The 25,692-nt window shown below is 32.3% G+C and overlaps 3 protein-coding genes across 3 annotated transcripts; 1 reads left to right on the top strand and 2 right to left on the bottom strand.

Moving 5' to 3' along the window:
- Positions 1-103: 103 nt before the first annotated feature.
- On the bottom strand, positions 104-2,880 carry LOC125864971 (putative pentatricopeptide repeat-containing protein At5g08490). Its single transcript, XM_049545119.1, has one exon. It carries the CDS (start codon positions 2,864-2,866, stop codon positions 311-313), a length of 2,556 nt encoding a protein of 851 aa, XP_049401076.1. The 5' UTR covers positions 2,867-2,880; the 3' UTR covers positions 104-310.
- Positions 2,881-11,691: 8,811 nt separating this feature from the next.
- Positions 11,692-14,609, top strand: LOC125865009 (plasma membrane-associated cation-binding protein 1-like). The gene is made up of 5 exons (XM_049545159.1): positions 11,692-11,879; positions 12,575-12,720; positions 13,185-13,274; positions 13,934-14,018; positions 14,084-14,609. Exons 2-5 carry the CDS (start codon positions 12,610-12,612, stop codon positions 14,413-14,415), a joined length of 618 nt encoding a protein of 205 aa, XP_049401116.1. The 5' UTR covers positions 11,692-11,879; positions 12,575-12,609; the 3' UTR covers positions 14,416-14,609.
- A 2,019-nt stretch (positions 14,610-16,628) lies between these two features.
- LOC125864982 (oxygen-dependent coproporphyrinogen-III oxidase, chloroplastic) lies at positions 16,629-25,056 on the bottom strand. The gene is made up of 8 exons (XM_049545132.1): positions 24,382-25,056; positions 22,656-22,731; positions 19,947-20,041; positions 19,402-19,485; positions 17,707-17,794; positions 17,175-17,299; positions 16,979-17,077; positions 16,629-16,883 (listed from the first exon to the last, which is right to left on the bottom strand). The coding sequence occupies exons 1-8, from the start codon at positions 24,949-24,951 to the stop codon at positions 16,812-16,814; spliced, it is 1,209 nt and encodes a 402-aa protein (XP_049401089.1). The 5' UTR covers positions 24,952-25,056; the 3' UTR covers positions 16,629-16,811.
- Between the last annotated feature and the right edge of the window lie 636 nt (positions 25,057-25,692).

Here is a 25,692-nt window from a genome sequence, read left to right on the forward strand (position 1 = left end):
CATTGATTTTTCTGTATAAATGCTCAACAGTGAGAAGCCACTTGCATGCCAATGTCACACTTTGACCTCTCTGGGGAGAACAGTGTATCTGCAGTTTGTATTAGTACAAAATGTTAACATGGCAGGCCAAAACTTTGAGAAAATCTCTATGCATATCAGACTTTCTAAATTAAGGAATGCATATTGGACAATGACAAGAAATTTCACCCTACAAATATCAAAAATTGCAAGACTAAGATGGACCACTTTCTTGCATAATGTAGTGATACAGTAACTAAGTGTTACTTCACATGAGCAAAATATTACGAGGCTATAAGTCATACTCATATAGCTCTTTGATTTGTTCATCTAAGACTCTTAATGTTTCATATATGAGTCCTCTCTGTTGGTGAGAATAGTCACCAGCAGCAAATACACTTTTCTTCCTTTCCACTTCAATCCAACTGCAACCAACTGGCTTCTTAAGATCTCTCATTTTCATAGACCTCCTTATCTCTAAGACGCCATCCCATCTAGCATTTACAGCATACAGATTTGACATGACTATATAATTCCCGATATCATTAGCATTAATTTGAAACAGGCGATTAGCCGCAGCACAGCCCACATCAACCTCCTGATGGATTTTACAGGCACCCAGAAGCGTTCCCCATACATCCGCATCAGCTTGAAAGGGCATCTGGGTCACAAAGGAAAACGCATCTTTAATTCTACCTCCACGTGCAAGTAGATCCACCACACAGGCATAATGCTCCATGCTAGGTTTGATTTGATGCGTCTTTTCCATTGAATCAAAGATCTTTAACCCTTCATCCACAAGGCCAGCATGACTACAAGCAGATAGCACTGTAGTTATTATAACATGATCTGGTTTAAAGTCCATCTCAAGCATATGATAGAATATCCCAAGTGCTTCTTCTCCCATTCCATGCATAGCATACCCTCCAACCATTGCTGTAAACATAACAAGATCTTTGACTGGAGATGATTGGAAAAGCTTGTATGCATATTTTAGAGTAGCACATTTAGAATAAACATCTATGAAAGCCCCAATCAGATAAACATCATCATCCAGAAAAGCCCTTATCACATATGCATGGCACTGCTTTAGCAAGTTGCTTGAGGCCATTTGAGCACAAACAGGAAGGAGGCTCAAAATGGACATGGCATCAGGCCTCATTTTGTGATGCTCTAACTCGGTAAACAGACTCACTGCTTGATCAGGACAATCATTTTCAGCATAAGCTCTCACCATCAAATTCCAAGTGGTAAGATCCCTCTCGGTCATCCTCTTGAATATGCCATGTGCATCTTCATGCAGACCATATTTCACAAACCCTGAGATCATTGAGTTGCATGTGATTACATTATTGCTTCCTGATAAATTCTCAAATATTCTGTTAGCATATTTTAAATTGCAACACTTTGCATATGCATCAAGTAAGGCATTAGCGAGAGTAGGTTCAGTATAACTTAACAAGATACCAGATCTTACTGAAAAACCATGTGCTTCTTTAACCTTATCCAGTCTGGAAATGTTAGCAAAATAGCGCACCACAGCCAATAATGTGATGGAGTCAGCTTTCATCCCCTCTCTAAACATCTCCTTTAACAAGATAATAAATTGTTCGTGAAGTTGGTTTTCTGCTAAGGCATCAAGCATAGTGTTCCAGGATATCAAGTCTTTATTAGAAGTCAACAAAAATAGGTGACATGCCTCTTTAATGTTTCCACATTTTGCATAAAAACTTATAAGGGCATTAATCACAGAGATATCCTGACGGAGGAAACTATGACGAATTACATACCCATGGATCTGCTTCCCGATCAACACATTATTGAGCTGTGGACATACTGGAAGAATGCTCATAAGAGTAACAGAGTCTGGTCCACTCATCTCCTCTTTAGTGAATTCACGGAAAAAATCCAATGTCTTCAACCATTCACCATTTGCTGCATATCCAGCAATTATTGAGTTCCACGATACCAGATCTTTACTTTTCATATTCCGGAACACAGTCTCTGCTCCTTCAAAATTCCCAACCCTCAAATAGCAGCTCAAAAGAGCATTGATGACAGTAGCTTCTGACAACAACTCAACCCGTCGCAAAACATAACAGTGCATCTGCCTTCCCAACTGGTAACCATTTATCCCTCCTAAACTAGGACAGGTAGGAATAATATTAGCAATAGTTGCATAATTAGGTAGAACAGAACCTCCCACCATCAACCTGAACAATTCAAACGCCCTATCTGTAAGCTTATTCTCTATCAAACCTGCTATCATTGCATTCCATGAAACAACATCTTTATCAGAAATTCCATGAAAAGTAGCTTCCGCATCTAAAATATTCCCAGATTTTGCATACATGGATACGAAAGCATTTCCTACCAACGTTTCACAATCCAACCCATTCTTTACCGCGTAACAATGAAGACTTTTTCCAGCACCCAAATCTCCAGAGCGAGCAATCACAGGAACAACAATAGCAAGAGTAACAGAAGTTGGCTTAGGATAACATGCTCTTTGCATTAAATTAAACAACTTTTCCATCTCCATTTCATGTAACGGCGAACAAGCAAATCCAGACAAGACAATATTCCACATGACTGTGTCACTATAGTTAACCGTACGGAAAAGCTTTTGACAATCATCAAGATGTTTAGATTTAGCATACATATTAAGCAAGGCTTTTATAACAAATTGACATGAATGATGACCTAACTTAATAACACAAGTATGTAAAGCTTTCCCCAACATCCCATCTGATATGGAAGCACAACATTTGAGTACATTTGCCAAGATTTGGTAATCAGCAGTTGGATTTTGTATTTTTGGGATAAGGCTAGAAAGTAAGTAGTTCATTCTTCATGCTTAAAAAAACCCCACTTTCATGTTTTGATTATCCCCAAATATCAACATTAACACTCCAACTGTACCAATTCAATCAGTAAGTATTGCTTACAATTCCTAACTTCAAATTCCAACAAACTCAAGTCATAGAAACACTTAAATTCTGCACCCAATTTTGGTGAACTATATTTTTTCACAAATAAATCGATGAAGAGAAAAGTAAGGAACTTACATACATACATACAAGAGAGGGAATTCAAAAACACTCCGGTCATACAAATATTCATAAAATTGAAAGAGGTTACGGATAAATTAGTTAAGTTGGAGTAGTTTTTTTAATCCATTTTTTGTATAAAGTAGAGAAACCGAACAATTCAAAACTTGCGGATATATTGATTATTAGGGATGACAATTGGGTTGGTTCCATTAAATTTGGGCTGATCAAAATGGGTCAAGACAATAAACAGATCAAGACTCAATTCAACCCAAATTTATTTGGACAAAAATGGGTTGGGTCAAAACAGGTTAATAACGGGTCATATTCCAACCCGCTCAATTTTTACTAAGTTCTAATAGCTTTATTTGTTATTTTATAAGCTTCTAGTACCTAATAAAATTATTTTTTTCTTATTATATAACATAGAAAATAAAATAAAATGATTTTTAATAATATTTTGACAAGATTTCTCAAAAATCAATTTGGGTTACATATCAACCCAATTTTTAATGGGCTAAGCTAACAAATGTGTGGGTCAATAGCCAACCCAGACCTAAATGAGTTGGGCTGGTTGGGATTGATTTTGCCACCCCTAATATTGATCCTTCTCTCGATATACATAAGTTATGTAGCAGATACATAACTATAAATAAGATTTATACTTATTTAGATTTGAAATAATTAGAGTTATGTATCAACAATAACATTTGTACTGGATATATTGTACATAAATAAAGTTGTAATGTATATGACAAAGGTGGACTGATGTACCGGATGTTAAGAGAAGCAAGGAAAAAGGGATTTTTGTGATTAATTCAAATGATAGAGATTTTTAGAAATTATATTATCTTAAATCGTGTAATTATACAATTTTCCCAAAAAAAAATTACCTTAAAAGGTATTAAAGTAAATAAGTTATAAGAATTGTTAAAAAAAAATTGAAAAAATAAAGGAAGCAAGTGTAATATTATAAACCACAAGGGAGGTTGATGTGACACAACAAAACTTAAAGGAATGTCTATGAAATTGTCCAGTTTTTTTTAATACAAAACTAGTTATTTTAGAGTAATATAGTATCGTTTGGAGGTGATTTATATTTGTTGGCGGATCAAAATTGAGAATAAAAGTTAGTTCATTAAGGAAGAAAAATTGACTGGTCAACAATACATAACGTATACCAACCATCATTCTAATAAAAAAAATTTATTGCATGTACATATTGATAAGTAATCCTTTCTTGTACTACTTAACATAGTGTAGAACAATTTAGAAACATCAATTTAAGGGGGAATTAAACCACACCAAAATGGGATCATTCGTGCAAATGACCCATTAGCAATCTCCCAAAGAGCTCCTCTATGTGTGTGGGCTATTTTTTTTCCAACACAATCCAATTTTACAAGATAATCACAAAACTATTAATCATAACTCGTACTTTTACACACACTTCACATTACACCATTACATACACACAATCATATAGAGAGAGCATGAGAAAGACATATCACATACTCACATTTCTCTTCTTTTTTTCTCGCCCACCTCACACATGTGATCAGAACTTTCACAAGAAACCTTTGGATATAATAGTCATTAATATTGAAATTTTTTATCTGGCTCGATAATTTGATTTTCGATGATTTATGTTCATCCCTAGTTAGAAGTATACCAAGTCATTTCATAATAACTTCAAAAATGTTAAATTGGTTCATCGAAGAATACAAGCAAAAGTGTGGTGTATATATATGTGTATATTACATTGTATAATTATGTGTCCGCCCATATACCTGTATATATCCCTTGTATATCTGTGTACCTCATATATATATATATATGCCACGAATTTTGTTTATGATATACATTTTATATACATGTGATACACATTATTGCAGTGATGTTTTCCACATCAACTTTATATGATTATATCTGAATTGTTTTTCTTCAGTAACCACTCTGAATGACTTCCAATCTTCCTCAAATTTTGTATAATCTTCCTCAGCGAATTCGTAACACATAAAACAATTACTAAGCTTCATTTGAGTCAACAATTTTGTGCTATCAACAAATTGTGGCAAAGTCAATTATATTGTTACAAGTGTTCAAGATTTTATATATATATAATTTTTATAACGAAAAGTATATTTTAACTAAGGTAATCAATCAATTCATTGTATGTGGCTACGCCAAGCGTAAAATACCTCTAAGTAGGACTAAAGTAATATCCTGCTACTTGTAATTCTTTAATTGATATGAATAATATTTTTCATATGGAAGATTATTTCCTTTTTCTTTCAGATAAACTCAAACTAACACTTGGCCTATACAAATGTTGGATGTCCATGTCACAGAGTTTGATACAAAAGGATTAAGGCACGTAGATGATGGTAAACACCAACTAAAATTTAAAATTTATGAATTTTATTAGCGATTTCAAATAAATGTAGAATTATATTTAAATTCATAATTAATTATATTTAATAAATATTTGAATACATATACATGATATATATATGGACAAAAATTATTAAGTTTCATGAATCATAACTAACACGCTGAACCTGCCTAGGTAGACAAATGAGAGACACAATTTATGTATCACCATCAAGAAATGAAAGGATTTTGGTAGTTGCTACTAGCTCCCAATTAATTATGTTGTAGATTGATTTGGACTTGGGATTTAATAGACCCTTGAAATTGAATCTGGCTTAGAAATATCCTCGTAAAAATTAAAATCTTCAAAATAATAGAGGTGTAATAGCATTTTGATAATGACTGAAAAATTGTTTTTTATCTGATTAATAGGAATTTCTTCCCTCCCAAAGAATTTATTTAAAATTAGATCGAAAAGTAAGAATTTGTAATTGAAATCAAGATAAACATAATGAGAAGAATTCTCTTCACACATGATGCTAAGAAGCAAGTTTCTATATAAAAAAAAGAAATTTTGTTTGTGTACCACAAATTGGAATGGCTTACTCTTTCATTCTTAATTAAAAAAATTAAATTTAAATTTTATTAAATATAAAATTTATTTTTATTAGAGAGCAATTATTTTGATATAAATTTAAATTTAATTGATTTTAATGCAAATATTGTACGAGTGGAAAAAAATGATAGACAGATAGATAGAGTGGAATATATTTGTGAATATTTTTAATTGTTTAATAATTAATTGTAGATATATATGAGTACATTTGGGTTGTCAATTGACATATGGTAATACAAAACAAATGAAAAAATCTAAAATATTTTGTGAATGGCTAAAATCAAGATCGCTTTCAAGATGACAGAAGAGCAATTAATGTGATACTACATAATTCTCCACTCAAATATTAAAGCTACACCTCATCTTATTTGAAGATTCCTAGTTTTACATAATAATATTAGGAACTAGTAATTCATGGAGATGTGTTCTTTTATATATATATATAAAGAGTCTTTGGATGCAGAAAATATTTTACCTTAGAAAATTCATTTAAATTTCTCTTGATATCACATAAAAAATCCTTCTCTCTTCTTCAATAAAATTATTCTTTTTCCTATTATTTTTCTGAATAATAATTTTATACAAACTTCAGACTTCTAATCATTAAAAATTAATACACATATTTGGAATCAGAGCAAAATTACTTCTTAGACAGTAACTTGCCACGACACTATATTGTGACAATTTACTTACTATTTTCAATTTTAATTCTATATCAATATTTTGTTAGTTTCCCAAATAATGTCCATAAGAAATGATATAGGGTAGAGTGATTGCTTTAATAATTATGGTGACTTGTATTTCCGTTTGATCAACCACAACAAAAAAGGGGGGAACAACTCAACAGCTCAAGTATATATATGCCTTCATAAATAAACTGGTGGTTTATTAAAAACACATACTATATAAAAATACTAAAATCCATAAATATTGAAAAGTTGGTTTTGGTAAGAAATAATATTCATGTGTTCAAGGTGTACTCAATTTGCTGTTTACAGCAAGTTTCTCCAATGTATATCACACTTTGTGTTTGTTGGCAGGACTACAAAGACTTAGCTCAAATTATATTCTCAAAAAATTATTCTACTGTCAAAATATATTATTTTGCTACATAAAATCTTGTAGTAAATTTTTTATTTAGAACGAATATCAGTTATTTTAAAAATTAATTACAAATATTGGATGGCTTATGATACTTGAATCTTTTTGATTATTAACACTATGTTTGGAGGTTTGCTTATGTTTCATCATAATGTATCATATTATATTGTATTGTATGGTTCTAATGAATACAATGTTTGGATCATTCTCCGTCGTCACCACATATCTATAACTTGAATGATAAACCTACAAGAAAGTAGGATATGAGATAGAATTAACAACTATGAAAAGGTTAGGTAAGGTAAAGGATAAAATAGAATTGTTAAATAATAAGTAAAGACAAAATGAGAAGATAATATTAAGGTAATAACGCGATCACACCAAATCTATTGTTACATAAAATGGTTCTAACAGTGGATTTAAATGATACGAAACAATATAATTTCAGTAACAATCAAAACAAACATTGTATGGATCAAACTAACAATACAACACAATGGGTGTCAACCAATATCCAAACAAGGTGTAAAGCAAACCATTAAAACTATAGTCATTTAGGTGCCAATAAGTCGTGGATGAATATGATTCTTTCACTTTAGGTAAAAATTTCAGGTTCGAGTTTTAAACATAAAAAATGAAATCATATTAGAGAGAATGACGTAACTACGAATATCAAACAAAACGAAAAAAAAGAAGAAGAGAGAAGTTGTTAGGTGTCCTTCCTTGTCATTAGTCCTTGATTAACAAATCAATATTCCTTAATCACCTCTTTTATTTATAATCACCCCCATGTGCTTTGCCAACGTATTATCATCACCTCTATGGCCCTACTTATCAAATCATTAATCAAACATATATTCATCATTCAATTATTTTATTTGAATTATATTTGAATTAACCTTCCAATCAACCCCCATTCCTCATATATAAAACTCTATTTTTAGTCATTACATTTATGTATAAGTAGGTAAAAACACTATTCCTATCAATTATTGATGGATAATCCGACCTGTTTAATTTGTTGCATTTGTTTTAATTAAATTTTCCAATCAAGGAATAAAACCTATTTTTTTTCCTTTTGTCAATAAGTAAATAGGAGTTTGAATATGATTTGGTTGAAATTTAAAAATATATATATACTACTAATTGAAATTAAGCTGGGGAAAAAATATTTAGAAGTTAAAATCGTGTTTAGCCATTAAAATATAGTTAAAATTTTATAGGTGAAACGTGAAAATAGTTGAAAATCGTCTAGATCTTATTTTTAAATTTTAAATTGAAATAACCCCGACAAGACAATTGCTGACACCACAACAGACCCCATTTGGATTTAAAACATTTTGAAGAAGTTCAAAATAAAAACAGCCATTATTTTTTAAAAAAAAAAAAAAAAAAAGAGAGAGAGAGAGAGAAGTTATATTTGAACAAAATGAAATTTTCGAAGGAAACATAAGAGGTTTCATTAATTAAAGCTGACTCTATAAATGTTGTCGAATAATAATTTCTCCAAATATAATTCTACAACACTTTGTTGTGTTTGACACACAGCAAAATAGTTTTCATGAAAAATGGTTTTGTGAAAAATGAATAACTTATTATTTTTTTTTTGCTACTCTTACGAGAGTAGTTTTTTTCTCAGTATAATTGCTAGAGAGATAGACCGATACCATTCTGAACATGTTATACTAACTTTGTTTTCCAAATATTAGGTTCACCCACCTTTGTATTATATATTTTGGACCTATAATTTTTAAAATTTAACAATTCACATTAAGACCTAAAGATTAAACCGATTAAATTTATATCTTAAATGCATTTTTTCGTAATAGTGCATCATCCTAAATACACCTCTGTAAAAAAGTATTCAAGTTAGTAAGAGAGCAAAGTTTGTAGATTCAAACCAACACATAATTGCTCTGGCTCCATGGTACGTAAACGGCAAACTACTTATCTTAAAAATCGTTATAGTTGAACTTGTATATGATCAAGTGAGAGCATGCGTCCTAATCTAACTCTTTTAGGTTTGTTTAGTAGCGATTTAAATATTACTCAATTATCAGTTAAAGCAAAATGAATATGACTAAATAGAGTGATGTAAAGAGTAGTGAATGTAAATCCATTATGTTAATGTGATTACAAGTGAGTCTAATAGCCTTTGCTCCAAGAGTATCCTTGTATGAATATGTTAGATAAGGTAAAAATAAAGTTGATGCTCGAGAATATTGATGTATATTCCTACAAACAAGATATAAGTTTCATCATTCATGCAAACTACAAACCATATAATTAACCAACCAACCAACCAGAGTTGAGTACTCATTAAATTGGATGGCAGTAATGTAATTTGGGTAGAACAAGGAGGGCAGATTTGAAAAGGGGAGATTTGTTTTGACGGCGTGATTTTTGTAGAAACCAGCGAAGCCACGTGAGCAAGCTGGATTTAAGGTCCCACGCCACCTATGATTGACCCATTTGCTAGCTGTCAATTTCTTTTACCCATTTTGCCCTCAATATTCTTGTCTAATTCATCAAAATCACCTACTCCAATCATTATTTCTTCAAATTAGTCAAAACCAACCAATTCATAACATGAAATGACAATAATACCCTTCAAGGAATCGTTTTGGTAGCTCATTAGAGTTACGCCGATATTAGTAATGTAAGAATTATTTTTATGGGTATTAGTTATGCAAAGACTAGTTATTTCAGTTTTTTTATAGCATAAGATAATACATATATTTTTTCGTAACTTATACATGTATTAGTTATGTAGATTTTCAAACTGCAAACCAAACATCGTATTAATTTTATGCATGAATAATTGACTTCCTAACTAACTATCAAACATGATATTACTTGTGCATGATTCAATACTTACTTAACTGATCACCTTCAAACTAGATATGAAACGACCCTTTATTATATGTATCTCAATTGTTAATTAGGTTCATGTTATCTTTCATCAGAGCAACTATGACAACCAATGTTTAACCAAATAAAAACTAAATACGTACTCAAGATGGTTTATCTCCGTTGAGAGTCAAATTTTAATATCTCATGATTTTTATCTACTTATTGACTAGTAAATCACATTCATGTGAGACTTATTATCCAAGAAAAGAGATAGATAAATGATTTTTTTTTTGTCTTAGTTCAGTTCAGATTTTAAGAGTAAAAAAAATTATTTGACTACGACTTCTAAATATCTTTAAACATTTTAAATTGATAATTATTATATGATTTATAGTACATTAGGTTGTTTTCAAATAAGTAATTTTTATTTTTAACACAATAAAAACTCCATGTTTAAATTTATGTTAAAAACTAAAACAAATGACTCTCAAAATTCATACCTTCACATAAATTAAGACGGAAGTATTTAAATTAATTATGTAAGGGTGATTTTGGTAGTTAAATTAATTACTATTTTATTTTATTTTCTAAAAAATAAAAATAAACATGTGTGTTGTGCAAGTATCCAATGCTCAATTCTACATTCACCCCTGTTCACAGAAAAAGCCAGAGGTGAGAAAGCATGGTGGGGTAGGTCATTTTGGTGATAGACACAGGGATATACGAAGTGGTGGAGTCAGAATATTTTTTTTTTAGGTTCAAAACATTAATAAGTAAATATATGAAAATTTTAAAGGAATTTAATATCTATTATATATATAATTTTAATCTTAACTATACAATATAATATTTCACAAAAAAATAATCGTATGAAACCCATGCACTATTGTTGCCTGTGGGAGTGTGCAAAAAATGATTTAACTGATATACCAAGTGGAAAAAAAAACATGATTGATTTATTGATATTGGGTTAATGGTTTTGTAAAATTTGTATTGGGTTATTGGTTCGATTTTTCAGTTTTATGATTTTGGTTAATGGTTAAATCGATAGTCCAATAAGATTATATTAAAATTACTATTTTACTCCTAATTATATAACATAACTTTAACATTTTATCGACCTTATTTCCTAAAAATTTAGTATTACTTTCTATTGTAGGCAACACAAACTAGCTTCGATATCTTTTTATTGTGACATTTTCTCTCTTCTTGACACAAACTAGTATTACCTTCTCGCTTCTCAATTTTTTATTGATTATGACAAAGACATACAATTAACATTTTTTCCGCAATTTATTGTATGAAATTTTAGAAGGAATTTGAACAATTTTGTCATAAACAAAAGTGATCAATGTAGAAATTTGTATTGCACTTCTATTCTTACTACTATTTCTATTTTATAAGCATCGTGTATATATGACTATATGAACAATTGAACATTATTCTTATTGATTAAATCGAAAATCAAACCGTTAAAGAATAAAAAAACCTATTAACCAAAAATCAACAATAAGTACTTTATTAGTTTAGTTATCCGATCCGTTTCGCATATTTACAAATTAATAATTCAATAATATATAAAATCGAACTGAACAGACCGATGCAATTTGGCTCCACACCTGGATATATGTGTAAATAATGAGAAAGAGAAGGAGTATTTGTAGTTGAAAATAAGTCTTTGTTGGTATAAGGCCTTGCCAGGTCCTTATATTTGGAATCACAGTTGGCTACAAATAGAAGAGTTATTTTATGAATTGTCCACTTATATATATATAACAACAGTTATCTGTTATTATTATTATTTGAGAGCAAATATTTAATAGCAAACAAAGAAGAGAGAGATTTCAGTTTGCTTTCTTCATATTCATGTAAGTGAAACATACAATACTCAATTCTTTCTTGCTGTTTTACTACAAAAAGGTTATGATCAATTTCGTCGTTAAATTGTTCGTAGCTTAAAAAAAAAAAAAATTATATAGAACTAGCAAAAAATTTTGTTGTTTAGCTATAAAATTTGTCTTTCATTAACTCTTACTTTTCAGTAGGTTTTTGATAATATATTGTTAATTCATTGCTGAATAGGATTAGCAACCGATTTTATTGTTAATTAGCTACATATTTTTTTTTATCATTAATTCCTATTTTTCAGTAGTTTTTTTGTATAATATGTTGCTAATCCATCGATAAATAAGATTAGCAAAAATAATTTGAGAACAGTAGGATAGACTCGAGGTCAATTCTTTCTTTTAGGTGTTCTATCTATTGTTAATTCCTATTTTTTCAGTAGTTTTTTTTTATTATATAATATACTGTTTATCTATCGTTAAATATGATCAGCAATAAAGTTTATTATTTAGCTACAAAAATTCATCTGTCATTAATTCTTATTTTTCTCAGTAGTTTGTTGCTAATCCATCATTAAATAAGACTAGCAACATATTTTGTTGTTTAGCTATATAATTTATCATCCATCTCTTCGTCTTACCTATTAATCTTTTATAGCAAGAATTTTTATCATGTTGTGTATTTAATTATTATTTTTCTTCCTACAAATTAAATATAGATATTTTGTGAGTACTTGATTTGAAAGAAATAAAGATGGGATACTGGAAAGCAAAGGTTCTTCCAAAGATCAAGCAGATCTTTGATAAAAATGGACCCAAGAAGACTGCTGCTGCTGAGGCATGCAAGACTTTTGATGAAGCTAAGGTAAAAAATAAATATATTTACCAAATATTTTAATTTGTTATAACAGATAATTAATATGTCTTTATTTAATGTTTTTTTAATGCCTGAATAAGTTTATAAGTCTCAAAAAAAATAAAAATCAAGAGAGCGAATAAAGGGTAAAATAGTAAATTATTTATTTTATTTATGATTTTTTAAGAGACGTGTAAAGGGATAATTAATATGTGATGGAGGAAAATTATCTCATAAAATCATTTTTTTGTTAAAAAGAATTAGAATCAAGAAAAAATATAATATTTTTTACACAAATATCTTAAATTTTATATATTGATGATGATGTAAAAATCCTTTATATTATCACATCATTTAAATAACTTTATTTGATAGTATACTAATGATATATAAAAAAAATTATTATATTATCAGTACGTATAACTTAAATCTATAAAAATAATTAATATGAATTATTGTCTGCTAAATTTCAGGAGGAGTATAGCAAGGAGTTTGAAGAGAAGAAGACTGAGCTTCAACCCAAAGTTATTGAAATTTATGAAGCTGCTGCAATTGAGATCAAGGTTTTCTTTTTTAGTACACTTTATTTATTTATTTGTACTTTAATATTATGCAAAATTTAGCAGAATTATTAAATAGTATTCTTTTTGTTTCAAAATGAATGTCTAAATATATTTTTTATTAAATATTAATTCTTCTTAATATGCTATTTTTTAAAAAATTATCTAATAAATTAGGGTAACTAAATTATACCATTACTAAAAAAAGTCACGATTTTCCACTAGAAAATGTTACTAGTTATTTCCACAAATATTTGAATTGAATCGTTGAGAAAAGAAAAAATGGTGAGGATTTCATACACAAAAATTAGGAAGCTTCCCTTATTTTAGTGAGAATCTATTTCCCCTCATGCATCTTCTTAGTGAGCTGGTTCGATGAAAAATGAGCAGAAGAAAAATCATGTTGTAGCAAAAAATCTTTGTTTCTAGTGGTGACCTTACATTTATTATTTTTTAATGGAGGTGAAATGAATTGAAGTGACACTTAATAATTTTTAGAGGAATAAAGTATATACATAGTATGATTCAAGTTGTGATAACAATAATCGAAATATAGAATAAAATTATGTACACTAATAAATCTTAATAATTCAAATCTTACACATGTAGCAAAAAATTAGTGCACTGAACTATGTCTTTATTATTATGATGATGATATACAGAGTTTAGTGAAGGAACCAAAGGGTGCAGGGCTGAAGAAAAACTCAGATGGGGTTCAGAAATTCCTTGATGAGCTTGTGAAGATTGGTAAGTATATTTTTTGTAAATTTAGAAATATATTTAATTGTGACTAAATTTTGGTGTACTTGAAGAATTTCCGGGATCAAAAGCTGTTAGCGAAGCAAGTTCAAACTTTGGGCCTTCATATGTATCCGGCCCAATTCTGTTTGTGTTGGAAAAAGTTTCCACTTTTATAGTCGTCACAGAAGATAAGAAGGGAGAGGAACCCGCAGCTGCTACTGATGACTTGCATGCAACAGCCACGTCAACTGAAGAGGTGGAGGTGAAGGAGAAGGAGATAGTTATTGAGGCTGGAGAATCAAACAAGGAAGAAGAACCTGCTGACGTGACACCTGCAGTCAAGGTGGAAGCACCTGCTGACGTGACACCTGCAACTAAGGTGGAAGAAGCACCCAAGGCGTGATATATGATCCAATGTACTAAAATTATATCAGTATGTGCGGACCATATGTATACTTCAATTTGTCTTTATTTTTATTTACTGTGAGAAACAAGACACAAACTTGATTTATTATTCTTTTGCTAGTGTTCTCTCTTTCTTTGTACAATATTATCTCATGAACAATGTCTTGTGTACCTATTTTTATTCTCAAACTTATTCCATTTGATTCTTCAATACTACAGTAAGTTGATTTGATTTCTCCCCTTCTTTTTGTCCTTAGTACAAAAGAAATGATATGGTTAAGAGTATCTTCTATTTTCAATACTTAATTAACGTGCCAAACTAATAGTGTGGTTGGTGGTTGCTGGAAAACTATATATGCCTAATGATCATGAAAATTGATGATTTAAAATTTTCAATTAGTCATATATAGATAAATTAAACGTCAAGGTTAAAAGTTATAACTCTAGTTGAGCCTCATATTATAAGATTTTTCTCCTCTCCACCTCTAACACCGGCTTCCATCCCATTGAAATTATTATCATATGATGATAGCGGAGATAAAAGAGGAAGATTTAGCTTATCTAACTCTTCTTACACTACTTTTACATCGAATTGGTAACGGATAAATTTTGAAATTAAATAAGATTAGCACGAGCGATTTAGCGATCAACTATTTTTGTTAGCATGTTCTCTATGAAATAAAACTAAGACCACATTGTAGTCTAAGTAATTAATGACGTGGCTAATTTCTCTACAACATAAAATATAATTTTTCTTTGATAATAAGATCAATTTTAGAGAAAAAATAATCTATTGCGTGTAAATATTATGGTTGATGTAATGGTATCCAAAATGAATCGAAAAACTGAATTAATTCAATTTGATATAATATTTCGATTCTTCTATGTTTATCCTCACTTTTATTTTTATTTTATTAAGTATTATATATGTATAAGAGAGATGGTAAACATTTTTAAATAAAAGGTTGATGACACGTAGCAACTGTTTGAGGGGGACTTCTATTAATCTAATATGATTTTGTATCGTCAGACTAAACTCTAACCATTAACCATAATTTTCATATTAATTTCAGATCAATAATTAATTATCAACATCAAGGATATGGTGGCTTATATTGAAATATAAAATACAACACAATTCTAATAATAATAAAATAAAAATAATATAATGTAAATTATTGAGAAAGGAAAGAAGGGATACATCAGAAAATTAAATATTGACAGATAATACAACTCATCAATTCTGATAGCAACCAAATTCGATTGCCCACACGCAAGAAACTATAAAGTTGGACCAATTATGTATAATAATAACATTTGAAATTGATATATCAAGAAGAAGCTTGATTAAAGCAACTAGGCATTAATTTATCAATCATAAAAAACAAGTTATTCATACATTAATTCTTGTATCATTTATACGACGAGTTTAGGAGATACACAGGAAATAAGTTATTCATGTATAAAATTAATATGACGTTTGGTTGATAATTTAGAAATCCACATAATTCATGCATAAATAAGTTATGAGGGAATCTATGTATAACTAATACCTAATACTTCATAACTCTAACCAGTTATTATCAATTTGTTGATAAGAAGCAATCCATCTACCTCCACGAGATAGTGACAAGGTCTACGTATACTCTATTTGGATTCAACAAGCATACTTGTTCACTTTGACCAAAACAATAAATAAACTAAAAATAAGAAAAGACGTGAGGATGGTCTTGCAATCATTTTTCCATAGAGGTGAATTTTTTGTTGGCTCCTTCATGCAATTCTAGTCTAGAATATATAATTTTCTTGCTTTTATTATTTCCCCTCTCTTGAGCATCACCACCACCACCACCACACACATATTTAACGAGATTAGAAATTCTCAATGTTTTGATAGATGAAGTTATCCGATATTTATACTAGTGGAGGTAATAGGTATTTTGTAAAACTGATCAAGGTGTGTGAATTAACTAGGACATCACTTGGGAAAAAATATTGAACTACATAATCGACAGGACACCAAACCATGTGATTTTACTATGATTTAAGTAATGAATTATGAAGAGATATAACGAATTATGCACTCCCTCCATTCACTTCTATTTGTCCACTTTGAATCAGAGCTTTCAAGGATTGAGATATCTGTCGTTTATGCTTAACTTCATATATCACCGGTAGAGGCTACTAGGAATGAAGTTTGACACGTCTAGATAACAAACTTTCCTCTCATCACATCATTATTATTAGGTTAAAAGCCTCAGTTTTTAGTTAACATTATGGATTCTAACATATTCCTACATCAACCATTTCTATCCTTCCTCAATTCCCTCAGCAAGGAAGAGGCTAAAAACAGGAAATCTAATCAAAGAAATGGGAAGACGACAAATATAGAAATTAACAGATCCATTCCTTAGGGTTGATACAAGCATCCAAGAGTTTCCATTCTTCAGACCCCTCTACTGGTTGCTGCATAGAACAAACAGTAATTTAGTTGAATTCATGGTTTTTTTCTTAAGAAGAATATCAGCAAATTGGACTACCAAAGCAGAGAAAAAACTTACATGGTCGTACTCCCAACGTGCACTTAATGGAAGAGAAACAAGAATACTCTCAATCCTACCTCCTGTCTTGAGACCAAATGTAGTTCCACGGTCATAAACCTTCAATTACAAAGCAAAAAAGAACCAAGTCAAAACAGTTGTTTCTTATTTCATTTTATTTTTGGGAAATAAAAGCTTAGGGAATAGAGTAATCCACCAAGTTGAATTCCACATAGCGCCCCCTCCGTAATTGTTGCCATGCCTTGTGTTCATCGGTGAATGGGGTATCCTTCCTCTTCTCTATGATAGGTATATATGCTGGAATGACGGAGTTGGCACACTCTGCACTCAACAACTCATACATTAGGAGAGGGTATTTTTATCCATTCCAACAATTGAAAGTTTACTGTGCGTTAATTAACTTCCATCATCAGATTAAGCAAACAGTTTGATGTTTCTAATTATTCAGAAAAAGGAATGGAGTTAAGCTAGTCTCCAGCTATTTCAGGTTCAAAGTAAAATTTTCTACTTGGAAAAAGACCAGTCAACTAATGGAGAACTGAAAGTGTGGACAGCAGATCATTTCAGCAGCTCTTAATATCTTCGGAGCAAAATGTATTTTCCATCTAGGATATGCATCTAAAAGATGACAGATGCGTGAAGATCATATAATCCCTGCTACAAACAAGCTTTCCCGACAAAGATAGGAGTGATTCTAAATTTACATGTGGTCTTTTCACACCATTTACCTGTAGAAAAGGAGAGAAGCATTTCCTGATCATAGTCGTTTAAATCGTCAAAAAAAATTCCTCCAAGACCCCGCCTCTCATCACGGTGCTGCAAAACAGTGAGCTCAGTCAAAACCTGATAGTGACATTACTTTAATTGGACAAAAAAAAAGTAATAGGCAACCATGGAAGAGTAACCCCATTTAAAAGCTTCTGGTACTTTATCACCACTTAATAACCAGAATGCAGCATTACGATTCTTCACAAGAACTGTAGTCCTCACCAGAAATGCCAGATATGGAATGTGAAAAAGGCAAGACTGAATGCTTCCGCTCATGTTACAATAGATATAAAAGAATGCATAACTACATCTAAGAAAAGGATCAAAAGCTCCTAGAAAACAGAAAAATTCAACGCAGTCATGGATCAAACTCAAACAAGTTAACCTAGGAAAAAGATGATAACACAAAGTAAGGTCTGCTATTACCTAGACAGTTTCATTAAAGGCAGTGTTGTCAAAGGCGCGCTTAAGCCCTGAAGCGAGACTCAAAACGTGTTGAGCGCTTCAGCTCGCTTTATGTGTGCTTCAATATCATCATCAAGGTTCTAATGCAAAATTTTCCTTGCCAATGAGTCTCTTCGGAAGAAGTGACACTAAACAATTGATATTTCACTTTATCATAATGTTTCTCAATTTCTATGGTCATATATTTGACATACATGTTTATAATTATTAGTCTTAGACTAAACATACAAACTTGTATATTTTGTCCCTTTGTGCTTTTTTTAATTAAAGCCCACGCTTTATTTGCACTTTGCGCTTAAAGCCCCAACGGACCTTAGAGCTTTTTTGCGCTTTTCCCTTTGATAACACTGATAAAAGGATCAATTTGCTTAGAAATCTCTAAGGTTTGTAAAGGTTTTCCTGAAACCCTCTGAATGCCTGGTTTATCTTTAGGAAGATAGCAGCTTTCAGCAAAGGGGGGCAGGCAATTCACATGTGAGAATCGTACTAGGTACTTAAGCAAGACTGCAATTAATTTAGATATTTGATCCTTACAGCACGCCTCACGGGAAACCAAAACTTGACTTACAATTTCAGGAATTAAATATGGAGAAATAAAAACTGATCAGAGGCAAACACAAAAAACAAAGAGCACTAAGGTACACCTTAATGAGGGGAGATGCTTGGAGGATTTTGTGTAACTTGGCACTATTGTCCTTAGTGTCTGCTCAATATTTGGTTTATTCTAAAGTAAATAGTTTTTGAAAAAAAAATTAGACATTGTGTTGGATTTTCTTTTCTTTTTTGGAAAAAGTAGTTGTTTTCTGTTTTGGTTCTTCAAGGAACCTTTTGGGTTCTGTTTCAAAACAAAGTTCAGTTATCAAATGAAACATGATTGATTTCAGCTTTAAAGATTATTTCTATAATTTTTCCAATCCAAATGCCACAACTTAATACTGTTACATGTTAGACACAAAACAATGACTCTGATGCGGTTGGAATTGTTAAACTGTTTAAAACTCACAAATGATGGTTCAAGTACAGCATTTTCATGTTTAGTGGGTAGATCTCCACACCAGATTCTTTAACAGTCTAGAGCACAATTACCCTATTATTCCAGTTTCTGGCAGATTATGGGAATAGAAACTTCATATGGAAAAGAACTTCTATCTGCTAGTACTTCTATCTGCTAGTAAATGAAACTCGAATACCTTTATGTAGAAATAATCATCACACCACTTCTTGAAACGAGGGTAGAAACTAGCATCAAATTTGTCACAAGCACCTTTTTGCACCTGCAACGCAGACAGAGAGTTGCAATCAATTTTAAACATCCAAGAGAAAAGTCTGTGATAGAATATGAAGATCTTTCATTCTAGCCAAGCATAGTGATGATGTTGGATAGGGGTGCTCAAAGAGCAGTGACTACTTTGCAGGGAGTAAGTGTGTGGAAACACCAGAACAGGCAGGGAAGACTCCGCAAAAGATACGGATTCTTAGAGATGGCAGAAGAAATAAGCTCAGGTCAGATTGTAGGGCTGGACATACCCCAATGAAGGAAGCACTTCCGGACTTTAGATTTGTTGCCAACCAGGAAAGACCTGGGACTTTTCTGTCACTTTTGAGTGAATAAAGCAGCTTGTAAAAAAATCTCTCAATGCTTTTCTCCATGGTAAATTTTCTAAATTAGACATTAGAAATTTTGAACTAATGAAACAAAGATCTACAACGGTGTAATTTTTTTGCATGCTTATACCGAATGGAAGTGCTTCACATCATCCTCGAAAATGTAAGCAGGTGTCAGATCAGTGCCACCTCCAAACCACCATTGCCTAGGTGCTCCTGGAGTATCTGCATTAAAATTAATCACAAGTAACTGATAATTAATATAGTTCAACTTAAATTAATCAAGATGCAGAAATCACAGACATGGACTTACCAAAGGTATACTTTGGCAATACTAGCTAACGACCTAAATACTACTACTCTCATTTTTGATGCAGACCCATATTATGCATTAATAAACATAACCAGTGAACAGATTCATAAAATGCAAGAAGCACACAAGACAATTGGGGCAAGAACACTAAATTCTACACGAAATTTCTTAGTTAGTGATTTGGCATATTTTCCATCTTAAAAAGGTAACAAATTTTTTGAACAACTCTTTTAAGAATTAGCACTTCTGCGATAATATTCCCACTTTCAGCTCTTCTCAATCGTCTACTGGTGGTCTCATGCCAAAGCTTCCCCCACCGCATAGCTCTGTTTTCTGTCTCCATGGTGTGCTGCTTACTGATGCAATGCTCTGGACCATAACTGCCTACTACCATAGCCTCTCCATAGGTGCAGCCACCCTCGCGTGTATCACCCAGTGTGCACAATAATCCTTTATATCTCCCTTTCGATGATGCTGCATGCATCATGCCTGGAGGCCCCCTTCACATCATTGCTTATCTAGTATAAAAACAAGCTTGAGCCTGCTATTGATTGGGTCAAGCTATGAACACCTTAGGCAAATCTTACATCAACAAAAAACATGGAGAGATGTGAAGTATATAAGGAAGCAAGCATTAGATCACAGTAATGCATTCTGAAGCCGTGCAGGCAATTGTGTACTAGACTGTAAAGATTAGTGTCAGAGCCACCCCTCGTGTATCCTTGTATGTTGGAGGAGCAATCTCAGCGATGAGGCTGAGTCCCTAAGGCAAATCCTATGTCGGAAAATGTAAAATAAAGTTGTTGGATGTTAAGGAAGCAAGCCTTAAGGTATAGTGTTGTGTTCTTAAGCTATATATGCTTTGATCCAATGTGGGTAATAGCACTGGTGAACTTGACTGTTGCACACAGCCTCCAAAATGGTGGCTCAATCAAGCTCGAAATCAAATTGAGCCAAGCTAATAAGTAATGCTCGGGTTAAGCAGCATTGAAATTTGCACTGAGTTTGGATGCATCGTAAACAATAGATTGTATTAGATCTTTTCGCCAATGACCAATAATATTAACCAATGAACAGAATAATAATATGAGGGTCATCAAACTAGCGAATTAGCCAAAAATTACACCTCATGAAAATATAATATAAGTAAATAACCGTGTTGCCTCTCCAACAACTTAATCTTTTAGATGACATGGTCACATAATTCAAGATAAGCAGAGGTCCTTCGAGCCTAACCACCACTCACTATTAAAAAACAGCTTTCAAGTGTTGGGCCCAACAAAAACAAAAAGAATCAGGGTTGAATGTGAGGTAACTTGTTGTAGACCAACAGACCCAACAAGTGAATAAATGTGACATGTCTTTATCAATTTAAGCTTTTAGTTTGAGATAGTCACACAATTCAGCACCACTCATGTATAAATAGAAGCTGGGCAAACCCATTCACTCTTTTCTTTTCATCCTTTCCCCGAATCCCAGACTTCTGCCACTGCATTCATTTGGTACAACTCTTTTTGTCCATCTCAAAATAAGCAATACCTATCTCCACCCTCATCCACAATTCCAAATGTGCACCATCCACCACTGTTCTATTCTCTTATCCCTCCCTAGATAGCAATGACGCAATCTATTCTCATTACTATCCCAACCAGAAATCTATCATTCTACCCTCCGTACACTCAACCCCATGCCCGCCACCCCCCTTGAAGCCCCTGCATTCGTCAAGAGATCTATTTTCTTATCCATCCCTGGCTGCAATCTACTATCTTCCCCATCCCCAAACATTAGTGTATCCTTCCCATTCCCTGCACCCAATCCCCATGCACCAACACCACCACCATCCATCCCATCCCCACGTTGTTGCTACATTGCTATGGTTTTACGTTCTGAATGAACCTTCTTCTTTCAGGTGCCGCTTCTTTTCTTACTTTTTTCTGTCATTTGAGGATATTCTAATGACAGATGGAGTTACTGATTGCACTAGAAAGATTAAATTGTGCAAAAAGTGCTTTCATTTTGAGAATAATGTTCTTGTGTTATTGTTACCCAATAAATAGGAAAGAATTAGGATGGCATGTTACTCCATTTTAGAGAAATAACATTCCCAGAAAATGAACTACAAGTTCATTATGGCCCAGCAGGATATAGGAAGCAAAGCAAAGCAAATATGATACACCTTGGAGCTGAATTAATTTTGAAATCTACTCCAACAAGAATTACTCTGACTGAGGGAAAACTGCAAAAGTTGTAGATGTGCTTTGCATTCGTCAACACTACTAATTTCTGTGAAAAGCAGGATAAGTGGATTCTCTAGTCTATGTCTATGACTGCAATCCCTTTTTATTATTATTATTATTATTTTATTCCAAAATCTCAAAGAAAATTAGAAAAGCACAATAGATATCAATAACACTCGCTAGTCCTGCACAATCTCTTCTTTTCTCATAAACTCATAGTTTCTACTCCATTTAAATCGAAAGCAGATCAGCATCACTGAATAATAACCAAAATTATGAAGGGGAATACCTTTAGGAGCATCAGTCTCAAAGTAGCGATAATTGAAATGTACAGTTGGTGCAAAGGGGTTTTTTGGATGTATAACCTGGTAAAAGAAATAAAACCTTTATCAGTGATGATAATGTTTGGCTTGTGGTTCAGTGACATATTCAAGTAAAATGGACCAAGATTTGCCCAGAGAACAATACTAAAAGAAGGTAATTACTCTAGTAGTCTAGTCCATGCTGATTCTTAACTAAGCAAGTGGAATCAATTAACTACCCTCAATCTCAAACTAGCTGACGTCAGAGATATGAATCCCCTATATGTTCCACTCTCATCCGGCAATCATTATTACTGAAAATCTTAAGCTTTTGGGTGAATATTAGCGAGAGAGTGATAAATCATAACAGTAACTCTTAAGGGAAAATTTACTTGGCTCTTAAATTGATAGACACTAATCCCAAAAATAAAATGTTGATAAACAAAAAAAAAGGGAATTTTACATCGTTGGCCAACAGCAACCTTCTAAGTTCACAGGTGGAGTTCAAGTAAGCAGGTGGAGTTCAAAAAGAAAACAAACTCAAAACTACTAGTGCAATATACTTGTCGAATGCCATAATCTTCCGAAAGACATTCAAAAATCAACGTGAATCCCTTTGGATAACTTTTGGTTCTTAATAAGCAAGTGAAATAGATAAATTAAGCCTCAATTCAGACCTAGTTTGGTTAGTCATTTTAATCTGTTTATATATTTCATTCTATTCGGGCATCCATTACTATAAGATTCATCATAAACCAACTGGTACTTCATATGAATAGAGTTTATATTAGTGAGTGGAGACAGAAGGAAAACAAAAACAAAACTACTAAATGCAATATACATGAAGAATATCATATCCTACAGAAAGGCATCACAAAACCAACATGAATCCCTTTGAATCACCAAAATCTGAATGACACTTATAACAGCTTGTTTGATGGTTGTTACTTGTTGTATTGTATTGTTAGTTGATATACAATTTTGTTTTGATTGTTAGATCGTTAAATCCATCTTTGGGTAACAATGGAAAATCCCACTTTGTGTAACGACCGATTTGGTGTGATTGCAACATTGTATTCATTAAAATAATACAGTATGACACAAAACAATACAATATGATACATTATGAAACAATATGCCACAACCATCCAAACAGAGTGTAACCAAAGTAAGAAATGTGGAAAGAGTAGCTGAATTTTATGGCACCATAAATCAGTATTCAGGACCAAAGATACTCTCAGATAGAAATGCCATAACAAAGACTCTTTCACAGTCAGCTCTGCTTATAAGAATTTGAATCAGATGGGGTCTCAAATCAGTTTCTTACCCTGGAAGCTTATATGGAAATTGAAAATCCCCTACAAAGTGGCCATCTTGACTTGGCTAGTAGTGAAAGAGGCTGATCTAACTCAAGAGAACCTCATGAAGAGGGGCATACAAATGTGTCCAAGATGTTATTTTTATGAGCAACAGGCAGAGAGAATTAACCATCTGTTTTAACATTGTAAAGTGGTTAACCAGGCACCAGCTATGGATCCTGTTTACTAATTTCAGAGGCATAAGGTGGACTATGCCTGAAAGGGCAGATCAGGCTCTTGTAAGCTGGAACAATGAGGGTAGTGGTAGCACATACAAAAACAGATGGAGAATTTCCCAGCCGTGATATAGTGGTAGCACATACAAAAAAAAAATTAAGGCATGTGAGAAATTTACCGAGCTAACGCCAGCAGCAAAAAAGGGGATAGGCCCAGGTTTAGTATCTCCATTATCAACTGGTCTAGCAGCTCGATAAGCTTCAGGAGGCATAACACCATAAACAACAGAAACATTGACACCAGCCTTCTCAAAAACATCCCCATCTTGCAAAACCCTACTAATCCCACCACCCCCACCAGGCCTGGACCAAACATCTTCCTTGAATTTCCCCCCTCCATCCACATCTTCCAAAGCAGCACAAACACTGTCTTGAACCTCCCTAATCATCTTCTCAAAACGTGCTCTAACCGAATTCGGCTTTGATGACTCATCCCCCGATGACCCTTCATCAGATTCTCTTAGAAATGTATGTGGCCGTTCAGTTTCTGGGGTTTCCTTCTCAATCATCCTCGATGACACTTGAACTCTGATGGAGCAGTTGTTGTGTGTTGATTTTTTACTTGTTCTTCTGCATCCAATGGTAAGTGGAAGTGATGAAAGATTGGTTAAGGATGAAGGAGAGGAATATCTGAGGGGGAAAGTGGAAGTGGAAGAGGATGAAGGAGAGGAGAGAATTGCAGGAAGCATTGCAGATGAATTGAATTGTAAAGAAAAAAATTGAGAGAAAAATGGGGAAGAGAGAGTAGTTGCCTAAATTGGATTTACAAAGGGTATGACCAATGGGGAGAGAAGAAATGGATTATTGGGATAAGAAAAAACCATACAAAGGGATAGCCAACTTTGCTATATTTTTAAAACAAATATTAGAAATTATTATTATATTATATGTCCAATTCATAGTAAGTTTATTTTTTTGGCAAATAAGTGGAACATTTTATTCACCAAATGGTTGATTTGAGAGGTTAAAAGTTGGTTTTGTTTCGTCTAAATAAGATTTATTCTGTTTATTCGAAAATCTGTTATTATTCTTATTGGATGGTTTGTTTGATGTGCATCAAATTGGAGTTTCAGTAATTGTAGGACTATACATGAATATTGGAGTTATTTAGGTTTCAACTTGAGCTTTAAAAAACAGAGATTTGTTGTTCACTCAAATACTAATTCTGAATATATGAATTTAGCTGCTACAACAGCTGAAATAATGTGATTGTAAAACATTCTTCAAGAGTTACATGTTTTGTCTACTACTACAAAATTTTGATATGATAATTTATCAATTGTAAATCTTATAATTAATGTTGTCTTCCATGCTCGCACTAAGTATATTGAGCTTGATTTTTACTTTGTCAAAGAAAAAATTGGTCCAAGAAATTTTTAGGTTAGCTATATTAACTCTGTGAATCAAGTGATAAACACATTCACAAAAAA

The sequence above is a fragment of the Solanum stenotomum genome, chromosome 5 (genome assembly GCF_019186545.1).
Source record: "Solanum stenotomum isolate F172 chromosome 5, ASM1918654v1, whole genome shotgun sequence".
Lineage (NCBI taxonomy): Eukaryota > Viridiplantae > Streptophyta > Magnoliopsida > Solanales > Solanaceae > Solanum > Solanum stenotomum.

Bases quoted from the DNA above. Each gene is read 5' to 3' on its own strand.
- LOC125864971 (XM_049545119.1), bottom strand. From the start codon at position 2,866: ATGAACTACTTACTTTCTAGCCTTATCCCAAAAATACAAAATCCAACT.
- LOC125864982 (XM_049545132.1), bottom strand. From the start codon at position 24,951: ATGCTTCCTGCAATTCTCTCCTCTCCTTCATCCTCTTCCACTTCCACT. The intron at 22,732-24,381 runs GTAAATTTCTCA...TTCTTTTACCAG, and splicing joins TTGCTGCTGGCGTTAGCTCG to GTTATACATCCAAAAAACCC. The intron at 17,300-17,706 runs GTAAATGGTGTG...TGTTGAGTGCAG, and splicing joins GCTTCTCTCCTTTTCTACAG to AGTGTGCCAACTCCGTCATT.
- LOC125865009 (XM_049545159.1), top strand. From the start codon at position 12,610: ATGGGATACTGGAAAGCAAAGGTTCTTCCAAAGATCAAGCAGATCTTT. The intron at 12,721-13,184 runs GTAAAAAATAAA...GCTAAATTTCAG, and splicing joins AGACTTTTGATGAAGCTAAG to GAGGAGTATAGCAAGGAGTT. The intron at 14,019-14,083 runs GTAAGTATATTT...GTGTACTTGAAG, and splicing joins TGATGAGCTTGTGAAGATTG to AATTTCCGGGATCAAAAGCT.